The sequence below is a fragment of the Bombina bombina genome, chromosome 4 (assembly GCF_027579735.1).
Source record: "Bombina bombina isolate aBomBom1 chromosome 4, aBomBom1.pri, whole genome shotgun sequence".
In the NCBI taxonomy this organism is placed as follows: domain Eukaryota; kingdom Metazoa; phylum Chordata; class Amphibia; order Anura; family Bombinatoridae; genus Bombina; species Bombina bombina.
Genome location: NC_069502.1, coordinates 331,632,636 through 331,659,426, shown reverse-complemented (window position 1 = coordinate 331,659,426; position 26,791 = coordinate 331,632,636). Strand labels below are relative to the sequence as shown.

General features: G+C 38.1%; 1 protein-coding gene across 1 annotated transcript in view; it reads left to right on the top strand.

Annotated features, from left to right (window-relative positions):
- The window catches only part of PLCH1 (phospholipase C eta 1), a 458,827-nt gene that overhangs the window by 389,066 nt on the left and 42,970 nt on the right, over positions 1-26,791 (top strand). Inside the window, exon 15 of the mRNA XM_053710072.1 lies at positions 3,289-3,386. Coding sequence (XP_053566047.1) covers positions 3,289-3,386 — 98 coding nt within the window. The remainder of the gene's footprint in view (positions 1-3,288; positions 3,387-26,791) is intronic.

The window sequence follows — 26,791 nt, the reverse complement described above, 5'->3', positions numbered from 1 at the left end:
TTACCCCCCAGAGGGGGGGGTGACAAAGAAAAACTGTTAGAAAAACGAGAAATGTTCTGGATTTTCCAGCTGGAAACCAGATACCCCAAAGGCTTAAATTCCCAATATGATCTAATTAATTATTGGGAATAATTCAGACAGATATCCCTTAGCTCTTTTGGATTCAAAGGAGTATATTAAAATTAAATTAAAATTTCATTCTGATTTATGTATTTGTTCCATCCTTAGGCATTAAGTCATACTCATTGACATATGTATTTTGATACACCTAACAACATTTAATCCATAGATTTATAGATTGGGTTTGCTGTACACTTATTGACATTTTTTCACTTACAGCTTTAGGATAGTCATTTATATATACATAGAGTATTACATATTTGAGACTGGTATAACTTTTATTAGTAACAGGTCAGTTTCAATTTATAAACACTGCAATATGATACATTAGGATAACTCTAAAGGTTAGGTTTTACATTAGAGAAAGCCGATATACAGTGTTTGCAGTTCTATTCTTTTATATATATTTGTCTGTGAAATGCCTTATAATCATTGCTTTATTATGCTGGTTTGACTTGTAGTTGACACTTGTTAAGTTTCACAGGAAACTAATCAAAGTTCAAACACGCCTATTGTTTTTGAACCAATCACAGCCCAGGGGGGCCTTTTTTAAACTGAATTGATTAGCAATGTGATATTGGCTATGAGTAAGGCTACGGCCGAAACGCGTAAGCCACAGTTCTAGGTGTTTTGGACTTTCTGTGTTCTGTCCCCATGTTTGGATTTTAAATTGTTACAATAAAGTTTTTGATTTTTTAAATCTGACCCCGGACCTGTTCTATCATTTTTGAAAATGTAATTAGGGCCATTTGATTTGCCATCCATTTAGACATGTATATGTAAGTATCTCAATGTTAAATCCCTTTGCCTGCCTTTTTTTTTCTAACACCTGAGATTGTAATACCAGTGTTAAGCAAGACGAGCGCAAACCCCCGTGATAAACCGCTTATCGTTCGTGCACAAACGTTTGGGCTCCACTCGTAATTTGGCCCATAATATTTTTATTTTAATCTGCAATTCTATAATGTGACAATTATTTATGATAACGGAAATCCTTTAAAAGTGAAGTTCGTTAGTATGATGATTCATAACTTTGGATAAGATTCAACAGTACATTGCATTTGTTAGTAAGTAGAGTTAATAAAGTGTTAACTGTTCAATTCTAGGATAAAATGGAGTGCATTAGTACTAAAACATTTAAATAGATTTGACACTAGTTCTTACACACTTTCACACTTTCTAAATACCTGTTCAACCTTCTTTAGTGCTGGCTACAACAGTGTGACTCTTGGCAGTGCCCTCTACCCGTCTGATCCCTACAAATTCTGTATGTGTTTATAGTGCTGCGGAATCTGTTGGCACTCTACAAATAACCAATAATAATGTAAACTTTATAGACTTTTAATTTGTATTTCTCTTGCTCACCTTTTTGATTAATGCATTAAAAGCATAACATTTAATGATGGTGGTCTGGTCACTTTTCTTAGCAATCTTTCTCTTACTTGACTTTCTTTGCTATTCTGTTTCTGTATTTAACATTCTTTTAACCTTCTGAGAAATATTGGAAGTGAAAGGGGGGTGGGGTAGGATGATTGAAGACAATACCTCCTAATTCCTGTAGGTGGAGCCAAGCTACATACGGCATCTTGCTTACTTGTGCTTGGATTGGTGGAGAAGAAGACTTTGAAAATGCACATTACAGGTAAGAATATTAAACTGGTCACAAATTGAATATGTGAATAACAAGCAGTGGGAATTTACAGTTTGGTTTGCTTTAATTGTGCTTGAATAAGTATTCAAAATGTATATTTCATCAGCTTTTCAGTTTTATATATACAATGCAGAGTTCCTGTGCTGATGTTGCTTCTAGAGGCAGTTTGAAACTCTGTAGTGAATGATGCAACACGATCGGTGATTTTTATGCACTGCTCTGGGAGTTTTGCTTGATCTACCACTTTGTAGTTGGGCTGTTGCTCCTAGATGCTTCTACTTTACAATAATAGCACTTACAGTTGACCATGGCATAAGTTTTACAAGCTGACTTCTGTCAAAGGTTACATCCTATTACAGTGCCACTTTTGAAGTCACTGAGCTAATGCTATTTTTTGTCTATTGAGATTCCATGGCTATGTGCTGGATTGTATGCACCTGTTAGCAATGGGTGTGACTGAAATACCTGAACTTAATATTAGTACGCATGTCCACATGCTTTCGGGCATACAGTGTGTGTGTGTATGTATATATATATATCTATCTCTCTTTTATATATACAGTATATATATATATATATATACAGGAGTGGAAAAATCTCACTATGTTTTACTAGTCAGGGGTTAACAGCTCTAGCCAAGAGGGAAAATATACTAGTCCACTCATTGTTAAAGACAGGAAAAAGTCAAATTTCTAAGTTATCCTCTGCAATTTCTGTCATCTGGGACTAGTGGACCACTGGAAATTTCAAGCCTTTTAAATATATATATATATATACTATTTATACATTCCATTTGTACTATAGGCCTATGTTGGCAAGTTTTTGATCATCAGGGTCTAACTGTGAATTCAAAAAGGTCCAGTGCACATTTTCAGGCCCATTAATCAAGCTCCGTACGGAGCTTGAAGAGCCGTGTTTCTGGCGAGTCTTCAGACTCGCCAGAGACACAAGTTATGAAGCAGCGGTCTAAAGACCGCTGCTTCATAACCCTGTCCGCCTGCTCTGAGCAGGCGGACAGGAATCGCCGGAAATCAACCCGATCGAATACGATCGGGTTGATTGACACCCCCCTGCTGGTGGCCGATTGGCCGCGAGTCAGCAGGGGGCAGCGTTTGCACCAGCAGCTCTTGTGAGCTACTGGTGCAATGTTAAATGCGGAGAGCGTATTGCTCTCCGCATTTAGCGAGGTCTTGCGGACCTGATCCGCAGTGTCGGATCAGGTCCGCAAGCCCTTTGATAAATGGGCCCCTTTATCTTAATGCGGGATTCACTAAATTTTGTGAATTAGCATTATCTTTAGATTCATAATATAAAATAGGAATTTGAGGATCTTTTACTTTTGCAGTATGTCCAGTTGTTAGTGAATCTAGGCTAGTTTGTCAAGAGATATCTAACTATATAAAATACACCCCTGCAATATGTTTTTTTTTTACATTTTGTCATCTATCAAGTAATAACAATTATTTTGCCATTTATACCTTAATCTTTTAATGATATTTCAAAATGATTCTCTCCAGGCTGGGTCGCAGAAGGAAAACCATGAAATTGTGCCGTGCTTTGTCTGATTTGGTCGTATACACAAACTCTGTATCTGCCCAGGACATTGACGATGATGGTAAGATTGTAATCATGAGAGGGTCATAAAAAGGTCTTATAATTTATCATTTTAATAAAATAGTGCTTCGCTGATGCCAGATTTATTTGTACCAATTTCCATGTATAGTTTGTAACCACTGGTATTGTCAATAAAAAATGTCATTATGGGACACATTTACATACCCATAAAAGTATGTTTCATCTCTTCAGCACACACATTTTTCTACTGCAGTGATATTTACATAATTATCTATATTCTTTTTGTCTGATTGAATATATGGTTCTGCAAAGTGGAAGAAAATTAAAGTAAAGTTTCTCTTACAGAACTGTAATTTACCAAGTGTGGCAAATGATTTCCTTAAAATGGATATAACCATTGCAAGTTGGTTAAAGGGACAGTAAACAAAATATTAAACTTAAATAATTCCAATAGAGCATTATATTACAAATAACTTCCCAATTTACTTCTTTTAGCAATTTGACTTAGTTCTCTTTGTTAAAGAGTATTCCAAGGTGAGTTCAGGAGTGTGCACGTGTCATTAGAAATCTGGCAGCAGTGTTTGCAACAATATTTTTAGCAATGTTTTACGTAGTTCTAAACTCAGCTGCCATGGGATGCCTACTCTTCAGCAAAGGATACCTAGAGTACAAAGCAAATTTGATAATAGAGGTAAATTGGAAATTTACTGCATGGTCTATCTGAATCATGAAAATGTAAGTTTGATTTTACTGTCCCTTCAATAATCGCATCTCTTGTTAGAATATGTTTACGTCATTGTCCACTTTTCAGTAGTTCTCTGTGATAAATGGTGTGATAGACTGCAGTGGTACTCACTTAGCTTTATTTGTTGATATATATTTCTGATTGTTTTTAACAACATAAAGTGTGATAATAGGTATATATTAAACATTATTTAGAGGAAATGATTATATCATACAGTGATATGATACAGATATCAAGATAACTTCAGACTCATTGAAGCAGTAAAAATTATTAAAAAAAACAAAACACTTTCTTCTGTCTGTCCCAGCTATTCTTTTCATAACAGAATATTCTTTCCTTTTCTGGCTAAGGTTATATTTGGGGCTTTGCTCTCAATGTGCACTGCTTCAGAAAATTGTGATTCTCCAAATACCAAATAGGATTCTAACGCTGAGATTACGAGTTTGGCGTTAACAGGGGTGCGTTGCTAACGAGGCTTTTTTTTCTAACGCTACCTTAAGCCAACGCTGGTATTACAGGTTTTTTAAACCTAGTGTTAGCCGCAAAAAGGTGAGCGTAGAGCAAAATTTAGCTCCACATCTCACCTCAATACCAACGTTGCTTACGGTAGTGGTAAGCTGGCAAAACGTGCTCGTGCACGATTTCCCCCTAGGAAACAATGGGGCTGAGCTGGCTGGAAAAAAACCTAACACCTGCAAAAAAGCATGAAGGTTCCTTTAAATGACGTCATCCAAGATGGCTTCCCTTGAATTCCGATTGGCTGATAGGATTCTATCAGCCAATCGGAATTAAGGTAGAAAAAATGCTGTTGGCTGATGCAATCAGCCAATAGGATTGAGGTCGCATTCTATTGGCTGATTGGAACAGCCAATAGAATGCAAGCTCAATCCTATTGGCTGATCCAATCAGCCAATATGATTTTTCCTACCTTAATTCCGATTGGCTGATAGAATCCTATCAGCCAATCGGAATTCAAGGGACGCCATCTTGGATGACATCCCTTAAAGGAACCTTCATTCTTCGTTAGGACGTCAGTTGAAGAGGATGGCTCCACGTCGGCTGGATAGAAGATGGCTCCGCTCCACTCCGGAAGGATGAAGATAGAAGATGCAGCTTGGATGAAGCCTTCTGCCGTCTGGAGGACCTCTTCTGCCCCGATCGGATGAAGACTTCTGCCGTATGGAGGACCACTTGTGCCCAGCTGGGTGAAGACGGCTCAAGGTAGGGAGATCTTCAGGGGGTTAGAGTTAGGTTTTTTTAAGGGGGGATTGGGTGGGTTTTAGGGTAGGGGTGTGTGGGTGTTGGGTTTTAATGTTGGGGGGGTATTGTATTTTTCTTTTACAGGTAAAAGAGCTGATTACTTTGGGGCAATGCCCCACAAAAGGCCCTTTTAAGGGCTATTTGTAATTTAGTATAGGGTAGGGACATTCTATTATTTTGGGGGGCTTTTTTATTTTATTAGGGGGATTAGATTAGGTGTAATTAGTTTAAAATTATTGTAATTCTTTTTTTATTTTCTGTAATTTAGTGTTTTTTTTCTTTGTAATTTAGTTTATTGAATTTAATTGTATTTAATTGTAGGTAGTTTAGGTAATTTATTTAATGACTAGTCCTAAAGCCCGTGTACACGGGCCAATTTTTTAGGTACCGCGGTTCCAACCCTTGCTCCCTCTCTCTCCCCCCTCTCTTTTGCGCTCTCTCTCCCCCCTCTCTTTTGAGTTCTCTCTCTCCCCCTTATTTTGCACTCTCCCCCCGCTTTTGCTCTCTCTCTCTCTCCCCTTTTTTGCTCTCTCTCTCCCCTCTTGTGCTCTCTCCCCCCTCTTTTGCTCTCTCTCTCCCACCTCTTTTGCTCTCTCTCTCCTCTTTTGCTCTCTCTCGGCCTCTTTTGCTCTCTCTCACCCTCTTTTGCTCTCTTTCTCCCCTATTTTGCTCTCTCCCCCCTCTTTTGCTCTCTCTCTCCCCCCTCTTTTGCTCTCTCTCCCCCCTCTTTTGTGCTCTCTCTCCCCCCCCCCCCTCTCTTTTGCAATCTCTCCCCCTCTTTTGCGCTCTCTCTCCCCCTCTCTTTTGCTCTCTCTCCCCCTCTCTTTTGCTCTCTCTCCCCCCTCTCTTTTGCTCTCTCTTCCCCTCTCTTTTGCTCTCTCTCTCCCCCTCTCTTTTGCTCTCTCTTCCCCTCTTTTGCACTCTCTCTTCCCCTCTTTTGCGCTCTCTCCCCCTTCTCTTTTGCGCTCTCTCCCCCTCTCTTTTGCACTCTCTCTTCCCCTCTTTTGTGCACTCTCTCTCCCCCTCTCTTTTAAACTCTCTCTCCCCCCCTCTCTTTTGAGCTCTCTCTCTCCCCCTCTCTTTTGAGCTCTCTCCCCCCACTCTTTTGAGCTCTCTCTCACCCCCCAACTCTTTTGCGCTCTCTCCCCCCTCTTTTTTGCGCTCTCTCCCCCTCTTTTTTGCACTCTCTCCCCCTCTCTTTTGTACTTTCTCCCCTTGCGCTCTCTCCACCTCTTTTTTGCTCTTTGTCCCCCTCTTTTTTGCTCTCTCCCCCTCTCTTTTGCGCTCTCTCTCTCCCTCTCTTTTGCGCTCTCTCTCCCCCCTGTTTTGTGCGCTCTCTCCCCCCCTCTCTTGCGCTATCTCCCCTCTCTTGTGCTCTCTCCCCCTCTCTTTTGCACTCTCTCTCTCCCTCTTTTGCGCTCTCTCTCCCACCTCTCTTTTAAGCTCTCTCTCCCCCCTCTCTTTTGAGCTCTCTCTCTTCCCCCTCTCTTTTGAGCTCTCTCTCCCTCCTCTCTCTCCCGTTCTTTCTCTCCCACTCTCTTGCGCTCTCTCTCGCTCTTTTGCTCTTACCCCCTCTTCTGCTCACTTTCTTTCCTTCCTTCCTGTTTTGGTCTCTCCCGCCGGCCACGCCCCTCCCACACGCTCCCGCGAGGCCACGCCCCCTCGTCACGCCCGTCAGCCACACCCCCTCGTCATGCCTTTCATGCCCGCCGGCCACGCCCCCATCACGGCACGCCCGACGCCGGTCACGCCCCCACCAGGCAGCTTCCGCAGTGCGCACTACTCTGCAGCTGAGGTGTGTTTGTCCGCGCACAGTCTCTACTGCGCATGACGGCTTCAGACAAACACACTTGGCCTTGGCTTTTTATAATATAGGATAGTGTAGTGTTAGGTGTAATTGTAACTTAGGTTAGGATTTATTTTACAGGTAATTTTGTACTTATTTTATCTAGGTAGTTATTAAATAGTTAATAACTATTTAATAACTATTGTACCTAGTTAAAATAAATACAAAGTTGCCTGTAAAATAAATATAAACCCTAAGCTAGCTACAATGTAACTATTAGTTATATTGTAGCTAGCTTAGGGTTTATTTTATAGGTAAGTATTTTGTTTTAAATAGGATTATTTTTTTTAATTATGTTAAATTCATTTTGTTTAATTAAAATTATATTTAAGTTAGGGGGGGTGTTAGACTTAGGGTTAGACTTAGGTTTAGGGGTTGATAAATTTATTATAGTAGCGGCGACGTTGGGGTCAGAAGATTAGGGGTTAATAAATGTAGGTAGGTGTCGGCGACGTTAGGGACAGCCGATTATGGGTTAATACAATTTAACTAGTGTCTGCGAGGTGGGAGTGCGGCGGTTTAGGGGTTAATACATTTATTAAAGTGGCGGCGATGTCCGGTCGGCAGATTAGGGGTTAATAATTATAGGTAGGTGGCAGCGACGTGGGGGGGGCAGATTAGGGGTTTATAAGTATAATGTAGGTGGCGGCGATGTTGGGGGCAGTATATTAGGGGTTCATAGGTATAATGTAGGTGGCGGCGATGTCCGGTCGGCAGATTAGGGGGTTAAAATGTTTTATTATAGTGTTTGCGATGTGGGGGGGGGGGCGCTCGGTTTAGGGGTTAATAGGTAGTTTATGGGTGTTAGTGTACTTTTTAGCACTTAAGTTAAGAGTTTTATGTTCCGGCGTTAGCCCATAAAACTCTTAACTACTGACTTTTAAATGCGGTAGAAGTCTTGCCAGGAGAGGGTCTACCGCTCACTTCTTCCAAGACTCGTAATACCAGCATTAGGCAAATCCCATTAAAAAGATAGGATACGCAATTGACGTAAGGTGATTTGCGGTAGCCTCGAGTCGCGGAAGAAAAGTGAGCAGTGAGCCTCTACCTGTCAGACTCGTAATACCAGCGTTAGGTAAAAAGCAGCGTTGGGACCACTCAGCGCTGCTTTTTACGGCTAACGCAAGACTCGTAATCTAGCAGTAAGGAAATAACACAAATGAGCCAAATTACCCAATCAAAACCTCAAACTAAATGAATTACACTCACTACAGATTAGTATCTTCATAACCTCATCTGCCACTCCCCAATTTTCTTCTCTGGCATAGTAATGAAATAGTTATATAGAATGGAAAAAAACTACTCAAGTTCATCAAGTTCAACATTTTACGCATAAATGTTTCTACTGTTGATACAAAAAGGCCAAGAAAAAATAAAAAAACACGAAGCACCATATAATTGTGCCTTAAAAAGGGGGACAAAAATATTTCTTGACTCCAAAATGGAAATAAAATAAAAATAGCATTCAGTCTTTTTTCTTTTTCTAAATCTATTGAATTTGCAAAAGCAACCTCACTAGAGAGAGAATGTCATTTTAAAGGGACAGTTTACACTCATTGTCATATAACTGCATATAATAGACACTACTATAAATAATAAGATGCAGAGATACTGATATAAAAATCCAGTATAAAACTGTTTAAAAACATACTTAGAAGCTCTCAGTTTAGCTCTGTTGAAAAGGTAGTTGGAAAGCCCACTGCAAGTGGGAAATATGACACTCCCTCCTCCCCCTTCCTTTGCATATGAAAAGACCCTTTACACAAACAGGAGCAAGCTGGAGAAGGTAGCTGACGGTATTCTCATAAAACTTTGGGGCTTGGTTAGGAGTCTGAAAATCAGAACAATGTTATTTAAAAATAAGCAAAACTATACATTTAAAAAAACAAAAAACTTTAAGGGCTATATAAGTAGATCATCTACAAAACATTTATGCAAAGTAAAAATGAGTGTATAATGTCCCTTTAATTGCTCTTACTGTAAAGAACCCTTTCACTACTATAGGTGAAGTCTCCATTCATCAAGCCTCAATGGATCACCATGTGTCCGTTTGTACATTCCTATTAATAAACAGGTCAGCTGAGAATTGCTTATATGGGCCCTGTATATATTTGTCTGATGTAATTATATGCCCTCTGAGACACCTTGTTTCTCACATAAATAACTGCAGCCTTTATTTTTTAACTCTAATTTTCCATCCCCCTCACTATCTTTGTCACCCACTTCTGCACTTTATCTAGTTCTAAGATGTCCATCTTGAAAACTAGCACCCCAAATTGCACTGCATATTCAAGATAGGGTCTTTCCATTGATTAGATTTTATCACATGGATGTATGCTCCTTTATATACATGACAGTACTTTACTGGCATTGCACCTTGTTGTTAAACCCATTGTATACAATAACTTCAAGGTCCTTCACATTTATTGATTTTCCTTACTCAACCCATTTAGAGTATAAGCAAATCATATGCCACTTGCCTACACAGTTCACCAATGTATCGACTGTGTAGAGACTGTATTACCCAAACTTAAAGGAATATGAAACCCATTTTTTTCTTTTGTGACTCAGACAGAGCAGACCATTTGAAAAAAACTTTCCAGTTTACTTCTATTATCAAATTGGTTTTGTTCCCATGATCTTCTGTATTGAAGAGATACCTAGTGAGGCATCTGGAGCACTACATGACAGGAATTAGTGCTGCCATCTAGTGCTCTAGCAAATGGATAACATTCTTGCAAAACTAGAGTACTCCTGAGAAGGGCCGGCCCCTAAGCCTACATCCCAGCTTTTCAACAACAGATATGAAGAGAACGAAGAAAAATTGATAATGGAAGAAAATTAGAAAGTTGTTTAAAATCACACGCTCTATCTCTGAATCATGAATGAAAAACAATGGGTTTCATATACCTTTAATTTTGTATCATCTGCAAACACAGATTAAAGAGAAGTGGACCCTGAACCACTGATGTACTCCACTTATACCACTTTGGTGCAGCTTGAGAATTTTCCACTAACAACAGATCTCTACAGTCTATCCTTAAGTTTCCAATCCAAGTACAAGCATTTGACTTCAAAACAATCTCTCTCAATTTGTACAATAACCTTCTATATGGAACTGTATTAAAAATCTAAATCCATCACATCCACCTCAACATCTATACCTTTACTAACTTCCTCATAGAATACAATTAGGCTAGACATAATATATCCTTCATAAACCCATGCTGACTACTACTAATGATATTGTTTTCAAAATGAATTATACAACCAAAGGCATTGATCTAGGCCCATTTTGGTATATGGCTGCCAAATGCTATCATATAAAAAATCATTAACGTTTTCACAAAAACATAGCTTTGCCATTGATTTTTCGTAATTAGAAGGGCGCTCATTACAGCTGCGCACCACACTTATGAAATTCCCAGCAGGTAAGGGGTTAATCAGTTAGCTGTTAGGGGTAAAATTGCATGTAGTGTAGGGATTATCCTCCCACCTCCCTGATCCCTTTAAAACAGCTCTCTCCCCCCTCACTCACTGGTCACCACCATCTTAGGTACTGGGAGCCAGTCTGCCAGTATGCAGTTAAGAGATTTTTTCTGTAGTGTGGGGATCTCCCCTTACCCTCACCACCTCTCCTCTGTAACTGAACAGGCATTTCTTTAGTGTAGGGACCTCCCTCCAGACCTCCTCTGTCCTACATCACTCACTTATACTACCTTTATGTAGTGTAGGGAACCACACCTGCCGCCCAGCTCTTTCTGATTCTCCTTTCCCACCCCTTCTAATCACCAAGGCAGTGTTCCCTTATCATGTGAAGGCAGATTCCACTGTTAAAGCTGACAGCAGGACAACCACCTCCGCGACAACCACATCTGCTTTATACCACTCTTTTGGTACAACCCCAGAAGAGTAAGAATTCTGGAAGATTAAATATAGTGATTTGGATACCACTAGAATAAACTTAATTAAAACCTTTGGGTGTATACCATCTGGCCCTGGGGCTTTACCTAAATTAGTATTCTTTGTTATCTACAGAAAGTTTTTCATTGGGCAATAGTGTCTGACATCTGATATTAGCAAATATCCCAAATATAGCTGCAATAGGAATAGGACTGAATAAATAGATATATTGATTGTGCCTGAAAGTATCCATTTTTTCTATGGATGCTTTTAAAAATCTTTCCATAAGAGCATACATTTCCTCCTTTAATAAGGCATTGTTTGCTCCCCTCTCCATGTTTCTCCTGCAAGCTAGCATTGTGAGACACTGACCATGTGCAGAATGAGAGGAGCCTTAAAGGGACATGAAACCCAAAAATGTTCTTTCGTGATTTAGAAAGAGCATGTCATTTTAAACAACTTTCTAATTTACTTCTATTATCTCATTTGCTTCATTCTCTTGATATAACTTGCTGAAAAGCATATCTAGATATGCTCAGTAGCTGCTGATTGGTTGCTGCACATAGAGGCCTTGTGTGATTGGCTCACACATGTGCATTGCTATTTCTTCAGCAAAGATATCTAAAGAACTGAGCAAATTAGATAATAGAAGTAAATTGGAAAGTTGTTTAAAATTACATGCCCTAGCTGAATCATGAAAGTTTAATTTTGACTAGACTGTCCCTTTAATCTTATCTGTGGAAATTTCTTTGAAGACTTTTCTTAATCCTGAGCACCTGCTATAGATTAAGTAAAGTCTTCAAAGAAATTTCCACAGATAAGAATATTGTTTCTCTCATACTGCACATAATTACTCAATGTCAGTTAATGGAAGTTGTAACACTATCAATTTCCTGCATATCAGAGACCATAAAACCTTGCTAGTATTTTTGCTGCATTCACTAGTAAGGTTAATATGAAACCCCAATTTTTTTATTTCATGATTCAGATACAGCATACAGTATCTGAGTTAAGTTAAACAACTTTCTATTTTATTTCAATGATATACTTCATTCTGTTGGTATCCTTCCTTTCAGAAACAGCAATGCACATGGGCAAGCTAATAACATAAGCCATATATGTGCAGCCACCAATCAGAAGCTCTTAAGCCTAGGTATGCTTTTCAGCAAAGGATTTCAAGAGAAAAAACAAATTAGATAATATAAGTAAATTGGAAAGGTTTTTAAAATTGCATGCTCTATGTGAATCTTTGAAGAAACAATTTGGGTTTCATATCCCTTTATCTAGACTTTAAGGCCAGTAATAGCTAAAAAATGACATGTGTAATGTATTATACCATATCATTTTAATACTATCTACCCTAAACTGCTGTGTGTTTAACTCCTTTGGAGGGGAGAGGGGTCAAACAAACAGTCTAGGGTAGATAGTCTCAAAATTACATGCACTAGGAATTAGAGCTGATCATTTTTCAACTATTATGGCCCTTTAAGTAGCCAAGTTCCCTCTTTCCTATTGTCCTTAGTGACCAAGTAGGGATTTCAGATATAACTGAACCATTGTCTCTTTAGCTCTTACATATATTTGGGCTTTAACTTCACTACCCCTTATCTGACCTTTTGCTATATTACTAGATGGGCGTATAGGTCTCCTTCTTTGACCCAAATTTAAAGGGATATTATACAGTGCATTGCACTAAGCACTAAGCAGTTGCTTATACTTAATAGAAGCCATTGCAATATGTATTATTTATCTATTTATTTGGATTTTACTTTTTATTTATTTGTGTACACTACATTTGTGCTTCCTGTCATAGCTCTACAAGGAGGAGGAGGCCTTTGCAGGAAGTTTTAGGCTGATGTCATAAAACCTCTAGGCTAACAGGGAGTCAGATTTGCTCATACCCATAACATATAACATGACAATATAACATATAACAAAATAAAATCTTAGGTTTCGAAAATCCTCTGCTCCTAAAACACTGGGGGCGGGGCTACACTGAAAATTTCAAAGTGCTAATTTTGCAAGAAAATAAGTAAGTTATTTGCTATTTTTTACACAATCTTTTTTTTTATATTTAATTTTATTTAACATTTATTTATTTTTACCAAAGAAGCACTGTTTAATATCCCTTTAACTAAAATTGCTTACAGTTACTTTCCAAAACTTTCCACCTCTATACTAACTGTAGGCAAAGTGTATGTACTTTTATTCTTTATTCTTAGTGCAGCCAATGTAGGAGACAAAGCAATGTGTGACTACTAACATTTATATTACATACCTGGGACATACTGTAGAATTCACTTGTTTTATATTAAGTAGATTGTTTAATTCATTGTGATGTCTGAAACAAGGGCAACCCTTGTATTTCTGACATTTTGTATTTAAATAGGCTAAACTATTACCTTTACATTAATGTATACTTATATTTATTTTAGGTTTAACCCCTTAAGGACCAAGGCCATTTTTCAATTTCTTTCCCTGAAGGACCAGGGCTATTTTTAAATTTCTGCGGTGTTTGTGTTTAGCTGTAATTTTCCTCTTACTCATTTACTGTACCCACACATATTATATACCGTTTTTCTCGCCATTAAATGGACTTTCTAAAGATACCATTATTTTCATCATATCTTATCATTTACTTTAAAAAAATGATAAAATATTAGGAAAAAAATGGAAAAAAAAACACACTTTTTCTAACTTTGACCCCCACAATCTGTTACACATCTACAATCACCAAAAAACACCCATGCTAAATAGTTTCTAAATTTTGTCCTGAGTTTAGAAATACCCAATGTTTACATGTTCTTTGGTTTTTTTGCAAGTTATAGGGCCATAAATACAAGTAACAAACCACTTTTTTTCAAAATTAGCGCTAGTTAAATTGGAACACTGATATCTTTCAGGAATCCCTGATTAACCCTTGACATGTATATATTTTTTTTTAGTAGACATCCCAAAGTATTGATCTAGGCCCATTTTGGTATATTTCATGCCACCATTTCACCACCAAATGCAATCAAATAAAAAAAATTGTTCACTTTTTCCCAAATATTTTCACAAACTTTAGGTTTCTCACTGAAATTATTTACAAACAACTTGTGCAATTATGGCATAAATGGTTGTAAATGCTTCTCTGGGATCCCCTTTGTTCAGAAATAGCAGACATATATGACTTTGGCGTTGCTTTTTGGTAATTAGAAGGCCGCTAAATGCCACTGTGCATCACACGTGTATTATGCCCAGCAGTGAAGGGGTTAATTAGGGAGCATGTAGGGAGCGTCTAGGGTTAATTTTAGCTTTAGTGTAGTGTAGTAGACAACCCCAAGTATTGATCTAGGCCCATCTTGGTATATTTCATGCTACCATTTCACCGCTAAATGCGATCAAATAAAAAAAAACTTAAAATTTTTCACAATTTTAGGTTTCTCACTGAAAATATTTACAAACAACTTTTGCAAGTATGGCATAAATGTGTGTAAATGCTTCTCTGGGATCCCCTTTGTTCAGAAATAGCAGACATATATGACTTTGGCGTTGCTTTATGGTAATTAGAAGGACGCTAAATGCTGCTGCGCATCACACGTGTATTATGGCTAGCAGTAAAGGGGTTAATTAGGTAGTTTGTAGGGAGCTTGCAGGGTTAATTTTAGCTTTAGGGTAGAGATCAGCCTCCCACCTGACACATCAGACCCCCTGATCCCTCCCAAACAGCTCCCTTCCCTCCCCCACCCCACAATTGTCCCCGCCATCTTAAGTACTGGCAGAAAGTCTGCCAGTACTAAAATAAAAGGTATATTTAAGATTTAAAAAAAAAATTGTATAGCATATTTACATATGCAGCTGTGTAGGATCCCCCCTTAGCCCCCAAACTCCCTGATCCCCCCAAAACAGCTCTCTAACCCTCCACCTCTACCTTACTGGGAGCCATCTTGGGTACTGGCAGCTGTCTGCCAGTACCCTATTTGCAAATACAAATGTTTTTTTTTAATTTTTTAATTTTTTTTTAATTTTTTCTGTAGTGTAGCTTCCCCCCCCCCCCCACAGACCAATCCCCCACCCGCTCCCAGATCCCTTAGATTTACTTTTGTTGGGGATTTTATCCCCCCCTTACTGCCACTCATATAAAATGGTTTTGCTGTAGTGTAGCGGTTCCCACCCGCTCCCTCCCCGTGCATGCGCCCACCCGGCACCCCCCCATGCACGCGCGCGCTCCCGTGCGTGCTCCCGACTACCCCGCCCCCGATCCCGCCCCCCTCTCTCTTCAGTTTTTCATCAATGGCCGCCCACCCGCCTCCCACGGTAAGCTCCCACCCACCACCGATTGCGGCCATCGATGCCGGTGCAGAGAGGGCCACAGAGTGGCTCTCTCTGCATCGGATGGGGGAAAAATGTTATTGCAGGATGCCTCAATATCGAGGCATCACTGCAATAACCGTAAAGTGGCTGGAAGCGATCAGGATCGCTTCCAGCTGCTTTAATCCCCAAAGTCGTACAGGGTACGTCGCTGGTCTTTAAAGACCAGGTTGTGTGCGACGTACCCTGTACGACTCGTGTCGTTAAGGGGTTAAAGTATTTTCATTGTACAAACAGCTATCATTGTTTTGCTCTTAGATTTAGGGCCCGATTTTCTAAAGCTTTCTGGTCTGGCGAGGCTCTATAAGGTACCTCATCTGTATTATGAGGCCACTCAGAAATTGTTTTAAAAGCAAATTTTACCTTGGGAACTGTGTATCTCAATAGAGAGAGAGTTGACTAATACACTTTATATTAAGGAGAGACACTTACTTTACAATATAATGCTCAGTAAAATAAGCTGATGATTTCTCTTCATGCTAGCGAGTTATTGAGAATCAGGCCCTAAGCCTTTATTGTAATTGCATGTTTTATTCACATAGATCCAAACAATTCAGCTAATGTTTTTTATATCATGCTAGCAGTCACCATTAGAAAAAGACTTTCACAAAAGCAATTTTGTTGTGTTTCTCTCAGCCATACAACAGTATTATGAGCTAGTAATGCACACTGTAATGCGGTGCATTTGTAAATATCTTGAGGTGACAGGAAGTGCTTGCAGGGAAATCTGAATTATAGCATTAATTGTATAACCAAAGAACCTTAGAGTTTATTATGCCTAGTCTTGCTGCAACCAATGTAACTGTAAAATGTGTCTGAATACAAATATATAATATTTATTTCACAAAATTATTATATATAATATAATAGTTTTGTGAAAAGTTTAATATTAGTAAAGAATTATATTTTACATTAATAGTTTTACCAGAATTTATAATATACTGAGTAATTATGTAGTATAAAGAAAAGGGAGAAGTGTGGAAAAAATACAATCATATATAAAACAAGATCTATATAGCATAGTATGTTATTTTGTCTCTAAGAGAAATACAAAAAAATAAAAAGTATGAAATCTGCCCATGATTAATTACATATGAAAGGCAAAGCAATATAAGAGAAACTTCACAATTGCTCTTTTCAGTGTCTGACCTAGTCTGGATAGCAAAGTAATTCCAGTATGAGGTGTACATGACCATATAACATGTAACATGACAGTATAACATGTAACATGCCCATATAACATATGATTTGACCATATAACATGACTGTATAATATATAACATGACTATATAACATATAACATGACCACATAACATATAAAATTACCATATAACATATAACATGACCATATAACATGGCTATATAACATATAACATGACCATATAACATGGCTATATAACATATAACATGACAATATAACATGGCTATATAACATATAACATGACCATATAACATATAACATGACCATATACCATGTAACATTACTGTATAATATATAACATGGCTATATAACATATAACATGACCACATAACATATAACATTACCATATAACATATAACATGACCATATACCATGGCTATATAACATATAACATGACCATATAACATGGCTATATAACATATAACATATAACCATATAACATATAACATGACCATATAACATGTAACATGACCATATAACATATAACATGACTATATGACATGTAACATGGCCATATAACATATAACATGACCATATAACATGTAACATGACCATATAACATATAACATGACTATATGACATGTAACATGGCCATATGGCATATAACATGACTATATAACATGTAACATGACCATATAGCATATAACATGACTATATAACATATAACATGACCATATAACATATAACATGACTATATAGCATATAACATGACCATATAACATATAACATGACCATATAACATGTAACATGACCATATAACATATACCATGACCATATAACATGTAACATGGCCATATAACATATAACATGACCATATAGCAAGTAACATGACTATATAACATGTAACATGACCATATAACATATACCATGACTATATAACATATAATATGACTATATAACATGTAACATGACCATATAACATATACCATGACTATATAATATATAATATGACTATATAACATATAACATGACTATATAACATATAACATGACTATATAACATGTAACATTACCATATAACATATAACATGACTATATAACATGTAACATGCTCATATAACATATAACATGACTATGTAACATGTAACATGACCATATAACATATAACATGACCATATAACATATACCATGACCATATAACATGTAACATGGCCATATAACATATAACATGACCATATAGCAAGTAACATGACTATATAACATGTAACATGACCATATAACATATACCATGACTATATAACATATAATATGACTATATAACATGTAACATGACCATATAACATATACCATGACTATATAACATATAATATGACTATATAACATGTAACATGACCATATAACATATACCATGACTATATAACATATAATATGACTATATAATATATAACATGACTATATAACATGTAACATGACCATATAACATATAACGACTATATAACATGTAACATGCTCATATAACATATAACATGACTATGTAACATGTAACATGACCATATAACATATAACATGACCATATAACATATAGCATGACTATATAACATATAACATGCCCATATAACATGTAACATGACCATATAACATATAACGTGTCCATATAACATATAACATGACCATAAAACATATAACTTGACCATGTAACATATAACATGAGCATATAACATATAACATGAGCATATAACATGACCATATAACAGATATACACATCATACAGCACAATATTGTAGAAACATGTTCTTTGTGTACTCCAGAGATTAAATTCAATAGGAAGAGACACATTTTGCAATGACTCTTATTACTTCATCAGAGGATGCACAACTACTAAAATCCATAAAACAAGCCTTTTTTTCTCCAAAAAGGATCCTGTCAAAAACACAAAGATTGTGAAGAGAGAAAAACAGTAAGAACAATATATAAAGAAGAAATATAGATTAAGTGCAAGAGCAAGTGGGAGAAAAAGAAACACACTATATCACATCTGCATATACAAATGTTAGACATTAGACCTGAATCGTCTTTGTACCAGATGTATAGGGGCCTAGTTATCAAGCCGTCAACCTCAAATACGCTGGAATTCCGCAGCGTATTTGTGGCGAGGCTGATACGCCTTAGTTATCAAAGGCTCGAGACCGGCAAAAGTAGAATTTTGTGACGTAAGCATCGATCCGCCGGACTCCGTCCGACACAGATCGATTCTTACGTCACTCCAGATGTTCCGCACACAAGTGCGGCACATTCTCACTACTTTTGCTAGTTATGACAAAACTAGCAGGTACGCTCGGCACTTTTACGGCCCAGCGTACCTGGTTTTCAATCTGCCACCCCTGGAAGCGGCGGATCCCATAGGAATCAATGGGAGTCTGACCATAGCGAAAGTACAAGTTCGCTGCTGACAGACATCCCATTGATTCCTATGGGAGCTGTCTACACCTAACACCCTAACATGTACCCCGAGTCTAAACACCGCTAATCTGACCCCCCCCTACACCGCCGCAACTAAATAAAGTTATTACCCCCTAAACCGCCGCTCCCGGAGCCCACCGCAAGCTACTCTATACATATTACCCCCTAAACCGCCGCTCCCGGAGCCCACCGCAAGCTACTCTATACATATTAACCCCTAAACCGCCGCTCCCGGAGCCCACCGCAAGCTACTCTATACATATTAACCCCTAAACCGCCGCTCCCGGAGCCCACCGCAACTATAATAAATGTATTAACCCCTAAACCGCCGCTCCCTGAACCCGCCGCAACCTATATTAAATGTATTAACCCCTATCCTGCCCCCCCCTACACCGTCGCCACCTATAATAAATTTATTAACCCCTAATCTGCCCCCCCTACACCGTCGCCACCTATAATAAATTTATTAACCCCTATCCTGCCCCCCACTACGCCGCCGCCACTGTAATAAAATTATTAACCCCTAAACCTAAGTCTAACCCTAACCCTAACGCCCCCCTAACTTAAATATTAATTAAATAAATCTAAATAAATTAACTCTTATTAACTAAATGAATCCTATTTAAAACTAAATACTTACCTTTAAAATAAACCCTAATATAGCTACAATATAAATAATAATTATATTCTAGCTATCTTAGGATTTATATTTATTTTACAGGTAACTTTCAATTTATTTTAACCATGTACAATAACTATTAAATAGTTATTAACTATTTAATAGCTTACCTAGCTAAAATAAAGAGAAATGTACCTGTGAAATAAATCCTAACCTAAGTTACAATTACACCTAACATTACACTATACTTTAATAAATTATTCCTATTTAAAAATAAATACTTACCTGTAAAATAAACCCTAAGATAGCTACAATATAATTAATAATTATATTATAGCTATCTTAGGATTTATATTTATTTTACAGGTAACTTTGTATTTATTTTAGCTAGTTAGAATAGTTATTAAATAGTTATTAACTATTTAATAACTACCTAGCTAAAAGAAATACAAAATTACCTGTAAAATAAATCCTAACCTAAGTTACAATTAAACCTAATACTACACTATCATTAAATTAACTAAATAAACTACCTACAAATAACTACAATTAAATACAATTACATAAACTAACTAAAGTACAAAAAATAAAAAAAGCTAAGTTACAAAAAATAAAAAAATAAGTTACAAACATGTTAAAAATATTACAACAATTTTAAGATACTTACACCTAATCTAAGCCCCCTAATAAAATAACAAACCCCCCCAAAATAAAAAAAAATCCCTACCCTATTCTAAATTAAATAAATTTCAAAGCTCTTTTACCTTACCAGCCCTTAAAAGGGCCATTTGTGGGGGCATGCCCCAAAAAGTTCAGCTCTTTTGCCTGTAAAAGAAAAATACAACCCCCCCCCCCCCAACATTAAAACCCACCACCCACATACCCCTAATCTAACCCAAACCCCCCTTACAAAAACCTAACACTAATCCCCTGAAGATCATCCTACCTTGAGTCGTCTTCACTCAGCCGAGCCACCGATGGAACTGAAGAGGACATCCGGAGCAGAAGAAGTTAATCCTCCAAGCGGCGCTGAAGAAATCTTCCATCCGATGAAGTCATCATTTAGGCGGCGCTGAAGAAGTCTTCGATCCGGCCGATGTCATCTTCAAAGAGGCGCTGAAGAGGTCTTCTATCTGGGCGAAGTCATCTTCCAAGCCGGGTCTTGAATCTTCCTTCCGCCGACGCGGAACCACCTTCTTCACCGACGGACTACGACGAATGACGGCTCCTTTAAGGGACGTCATCCAAGATGGCGTCCCCTCAATTCCGATTGGCTGATAGGATTCTATCAGCCAATCGGAATTAAGGTAGGAAAAATCTGATTGGCTGATGGAATCAGCCAATCAGATTGAGCTCGCATTCTATTGGCTGTTCCGATCAGCCAATAGAATGCGAGCTCAATCTGATTGGCTGATTGGATCAGCCAATCGGATTGAACTTGAATCTGATTGGCTGATTCCATCAGCCAATCAGATTTTCCTACCTTAATTCCGATTGGCTGATAGAATCCTATCAGCCAATCGGAATTGAGGGGACGCCATCTTGGATGACGTCCCTTAAAGGAGCCGTCATTCGTCGTAGTCCGTCAGTGAAGAAGGTGGTTCCGCGTAGGCGGAAGGAAGATTCAAGACCCGGCTTGGAAGATGACTTCGCCCGGATAGAAGACCTCTTCAGCGCCTCTTTGAAGATGACATCGGCCGGATCGAAGACTTTTCTTCAGCGCCGCCTGGATGATGACTTCATCGGATGGAAGATTTATTCAGCGCCGCTTGGAGGATTAACTTCTTCCGCTCCGGATGTCCTCTTCAGTTCCATCGCTGCTCGGCTGAGTGAAGATGACTCAAGGTAGGATGATCTTCAGGGGATTAGTGTTAGGTTTTTGTAAGGGGGGTTTGGGTTAGATTAGGGGTATGTGGGGTGGTGGGTTTTAATGTTGGGGGGGGGTTGTATTTTTCTTTTACAGGCAAAAGAGCTGTTTTCTTTGGGGCATGCCCCCACAAATGGCCCTTTTAAGGGCTGGTAAGGTAAAAGAGCTTTGAAATTTATTTAATTTAGAATAGGGTAGGGCATTGTTTTATTTTGGGGGGTTTGTTATTTTATTAGGGGGCTTAGATTAGGTGTAAGTAGCTTAAAATTGTTGTAATATTTTTAACATGTTTGTAACTTATTTTTTTATTTTTTGTAACTTAGCTTTTTTTATTTTTTGTACTTTAGTTAGTTTATGTAATTGTATTTAATTGTAGTTATTTGTAGGTAGTTTATTTAATTAATTTAATGATAGTGTAGTATTAGGTTTAATTGTAACTTAAGTTAGGATTTATTTTACAGGTAATTTTGTATTTCTTTTAGATAGGTAGTTATTAAATAGTTAATAACTATTTAATAACTATTCTAACTAGCTAAAATAAATACAAAGTTACCTGTAAAATAAATATAAATCCTAAGATAGCTATAATATAATTATTAATTATATTGTAGCTATCTTAGGGTTTATTTTACAGGTAAGTATTTTTAAATAGGAATAATTTATTAAAGTATAGTGTAGTGTTAGGTGTAATTGTAACTTAGGTTAGGATTTATTTCACAGGTACATTTCTCTTTATTTTAGCTAGGTAAGCTATTAAATAGTTAATAACTATTTAATAGTTATTGTACATGGTTAAAATAAATTGAAAGTTACCTGTAAAATAAATATAAATCCTAAGATAGCTAGAATATAATTATTATTTATATTGTAGCTATATTAGGGTTTATTTTAAAGGTAAGTATTTAGTTTTAAATAGGATTCATTTAGTTAATAAGAGTTAATTTATTTAGATTTATTTAATTAATATTTAAGTTAGGGGGGCGTTAGGGTTAGGGTTAGACTTAGGTTTAGGGGTTAATAATTTTATTACAGTGGCGGCGGCGTAGTGGGGGGCAGGATAGGGGTTAATAAATTTATTATAGGTGGCGACGGAGTAGGGGGGGCAGGATAGGGGTTAATAGGTTTAATATAGGTTGCGGCGGGTTCATGGAACGGCGGTTTAGGGGTTAAACTATTTATTTAGTTGCGGAGAGGTGCGGGATCAGCAGGATAGGGGTTAATAATTTTATAATAGAGGGCGACGGTGTAGGGGGGGCAGGATAGGGGTTACTAGGTATACTGTAGGTGGCAGCGGTGTCCGGGAGCGGCGGTTTAGGGGTTAATACATTTATAAGAGTTGCGGCAGGGTCTAGGAGCGGCGGTTTAGGGGTTAATACATTTATAAGAGTTGCGGCAGGGTCTAGGAGCGGCGGTTTAGGGGTTAGTAACTTTATTTAGTTGCGGGAGGCTCCGGGGGCGCCGGTATAGGGGGTAGAACAGTGTAGTTTAGTGTGAGTGCTAAGTGACAGGCTAGCAATAAAGCTGGGAAAAAGCCGAAGGGCAGCGAGATCGGATGAGTGATAACTGTCACAGTCCGCTGCTCATCGCCCCGCGGCTTTTTGACAGCTTTATTTGATAACTTAGGCGTATTTTTTCAGGTCCGCGGCGGCAAAGGTAGGCGAGCTTAGGCGGGCGTATTGGGCCGGCGAAGCCAGAAAAGTAGACGGCTTGATAACTACCCCCCATTGGCTCATATAGGCTCACAACAGACCAATGTCCTATCTGCATAATCTTTATATAATTTGTATATGAGACCTTAGACCAGAACCAATCACTCCTTTATGCAAGTCTACAGTGACTGCCACAGAGCTACAATTTAACTTCTTTTGGGTCAGTAATACTCTGAAAGCTGATTTAACTTGTTTGAGCATGAGAATCATTGATTTAAAACTATTAACACCCACAAAGCAGTGATTTAATTAATTTTATGCCAGTAATACACATAGCACTGTTTTAACATATTTTAAATATATTCACAAATAGCAGTAATTTAACAGAGCATTACTTTCACCCAATAGAACGAGTTAGAAACACAGTAGTGATTTTACCATTTTGAGCCAATAGCAAGAACATTTTAATGTTCCAGTGACACACAACAAAATTAACCCAATATCTGTCTGTAGGCAGTGGTATTTACCTGGTTTCCTTCTTTAGTCTTCCTGCCACACCGTTTCACACATTTTTCTTAAAGGGACATGAAAGCCAAAAGTTTTCTTTCATGATTCAGATAAATAATATAATTTTAAACAACTTTTTAATGTGCTTCTATTTTCTAACGGCTAGATTTAGAGTTTGGCGTTATCGGTCAAAACCAGCGTTAGAGGCTCCTAACACTGGTTTTGGGCTACCGCTGGTATTTAGAGTCAGTCAGGAAAGGGTCTAACGCTCACTTTGCAGCCGCGACTTTTCCATACCACAGATCCCCTTACGTCAATTGCGTATCCTCTCTTTTCAATGGGATCTTTCTAACGCTGGTATTTAGAGTTGTGGCTGAAGTGAGCGTTAGAAATCTAACGACAAAACTTCAGCCGCAAAAAAAAGTCAGTAGTTAAGAGCTTTCTGGGCTAACGCCGGTTTATAAAGCTCTTAACTACTGTGCTCTAAAGTACACTAACACCCATAAACTACCTATGTACCCCTAAACCGAGGCCCCCCCACATTGCCGCCACTCTATTAAAATTTTTTAACCCCTAATCTGCCGACCGCACACGGCCGCAACCTACGTTATCCCTATGTACCCCTAATCTGCTGCCCCTAACACCGCCGACCCCTATATTATATTTATTAACCCCTAATCGGCCCCCCACAACGTCGCCGCCAGCTACCTACAATAATTAACCCCTAATCTGCCGACCGCACCTCACCGCTACTATAATAAAGTTATTAACCCCTAATCCGCCTCACTCCCGCCTCAATAACCCTATAAGAAATAGTATTAACCCCTAATCTGCCCTCCCTAACATCGCCGACACCTAACTTCAATTATTAACCCCTAATCTGCCGACCGGATCTCGCCGCTACTCTAATAAATGGATTAACCCCTAAAGCTAAGTCTAACCCTAACACTAACACCCCCCTAAGTTAAATATAATTTAAATCTAACGAAATAAATGAACTCTTATTAAATAAATTATTCCTATTTAAAGCTAAATACTTACCTGTAAAATAAACCCTAATATAGCTACAATATAACTAATAATTATATTGTAGCTATTTTAGGATTAATATTTATTTTACAGGCAACTTTGTATTTATTTTAACCAGGTACAATAGCTATTAAATAGTTAAGAACTATTTAATAGCTAAAATAGTCAAAATAATTACAAAATTACCTGTAAAATAAATCCTAACCTAAGTTACAATTAAACCTAACACTACACTATCAATAAATTAATTAAATACAATACCTACAAATAACTACAATTAAATAAACTAACTAAAGTACAAAAAATAAAAAAGAACTAAGTTACAAAAAATAAAAAAATATTTACAAACATTAGAAAAATATTACAACAATTTTAAACTAATTACACCTACTCTAAGCCCCCTAATAAAATAACAAAGACCCCCAAAATAAAAAAAATGCCCTACCCTATTCTAAATCAAAAAAGTTCAAAGCTCTTTTACCTTACCAGCCCTGAAAAGGGCCATTTGCGGGGCATGCCCCAAATAATTCAGCTCTTTTGCCTGTAAAAAAAAACATACAATACCCCCCCAACATTACAACCCACCACCCACATACCCCTAATCTAACCCAAACCCCCCTTAAATAAACCTAACACTAAGCCCCTGAAGATCTTCCTACCTTATCTTCACCATGCCAGGTTCACCGATCCGTCCTCCGAAGTCTTGATCCAAGCCTCCAAAGTCTTCATCCAAGCCCAAGCGGGGGCTGGCGATCCATAATCCGGCTGATGTCTTCTATCAAGCGGCGGCTGAAGAGGTCCAGAAGAGGCTCCAAAGTCTTCATCCTATCCGGGAAGAAGAGGAGATCCGGACCGGCAACCATCTTGATCCAAGCGGCATCTTCTATCTTCATCCGATGACGAACGGCTCCATCTTGAAGATCTCCAGCGTGGATCCATCCTCTTCTTCCGACGTCCTAACACAGAATGAAGGCTCCTTTAAGGGACGTCATCCAAGATGGCGTCCCTCGAATTCCGATTGGCTCTGTTCCGATCAGCCAATAGAATGCGAGCTCAATCTGATTGGCTGATCCAATCAGCCAATCGGATTGAACTTGAATCTGATTGGCTGATTCCATCAGCCAATCAGAATTTTCCTACCTTAATTCCGATTGGCTGATAGAATCCTATCAGCCAATCGGAATTCGAGGGACGCCATCTTGGATGACGTCCCTTAAAGGAACATTCATTCTTCAGTTGGACGTCGGAAGAAGAGGATGGATCCGCGCTGGAGGTCTTCAAGATGGAGCCGTTCGTCATCGGATGAAGATAGAAGATGCGGCTTGGATCAAGATGGTTGCCGGTCCGGATCTCCTCTTCTTCCCGGATAGGATGAAGACTTTGGAGCCTCTTCTGGACCTCTTCAGCCGCCGCTTGATATAAGACTTCAGCCGGATTATGGATCGCCAGCCCCCGCTTGGGCTTGGATGAAGACTTCGGAGGCTTGATTCAAGACTTCGGAGGACGGATCGGTGAACCTGGCATGGTGAAGATAAGGTAGGAAGATCTTCAGGGGCTTAGTGTTAGGTTTATTTAAGGGGGGTTTGGGTTAGATTAGGGGTATGTGGGTGGTGGATTGTAATGTTGGGGGGGGGAGTATTGAATTTTTTTTTTTTACAGGCAAAAGAGCTGAATTATTTGGGGCATGCCCCGCAAATGGCCCTTTTCAGGGCTGGTAAGGTAAAAGAGCTTTGAACTTTTTAAATTTAGAATAGGGTAGGGCATTTTTTTATTTTGGGGGTCTTTGTTATTTTATTAGGGGGCTTAGAGTAGGTGTAATTAGTTTAAAATTGTTGTAATATTTTTCTAATGTTTGTAAATATTTTTTTATTTTTTGTAACTTAGTTCTTTTTTAGTTTTTGTACTTTAGTTAGTTTATTTAATTGTAGTTATTTGTAGGTATTGTATTTAATTAATTTATTGATAGTGTAGTGTTAGGTTTAATTGTAACTTAGGTTAGGATTTATTTTACAGGTAATTTTGTAATTATTTTAACTATTTTAGCTATTAAATAGTTCTTAACTATTT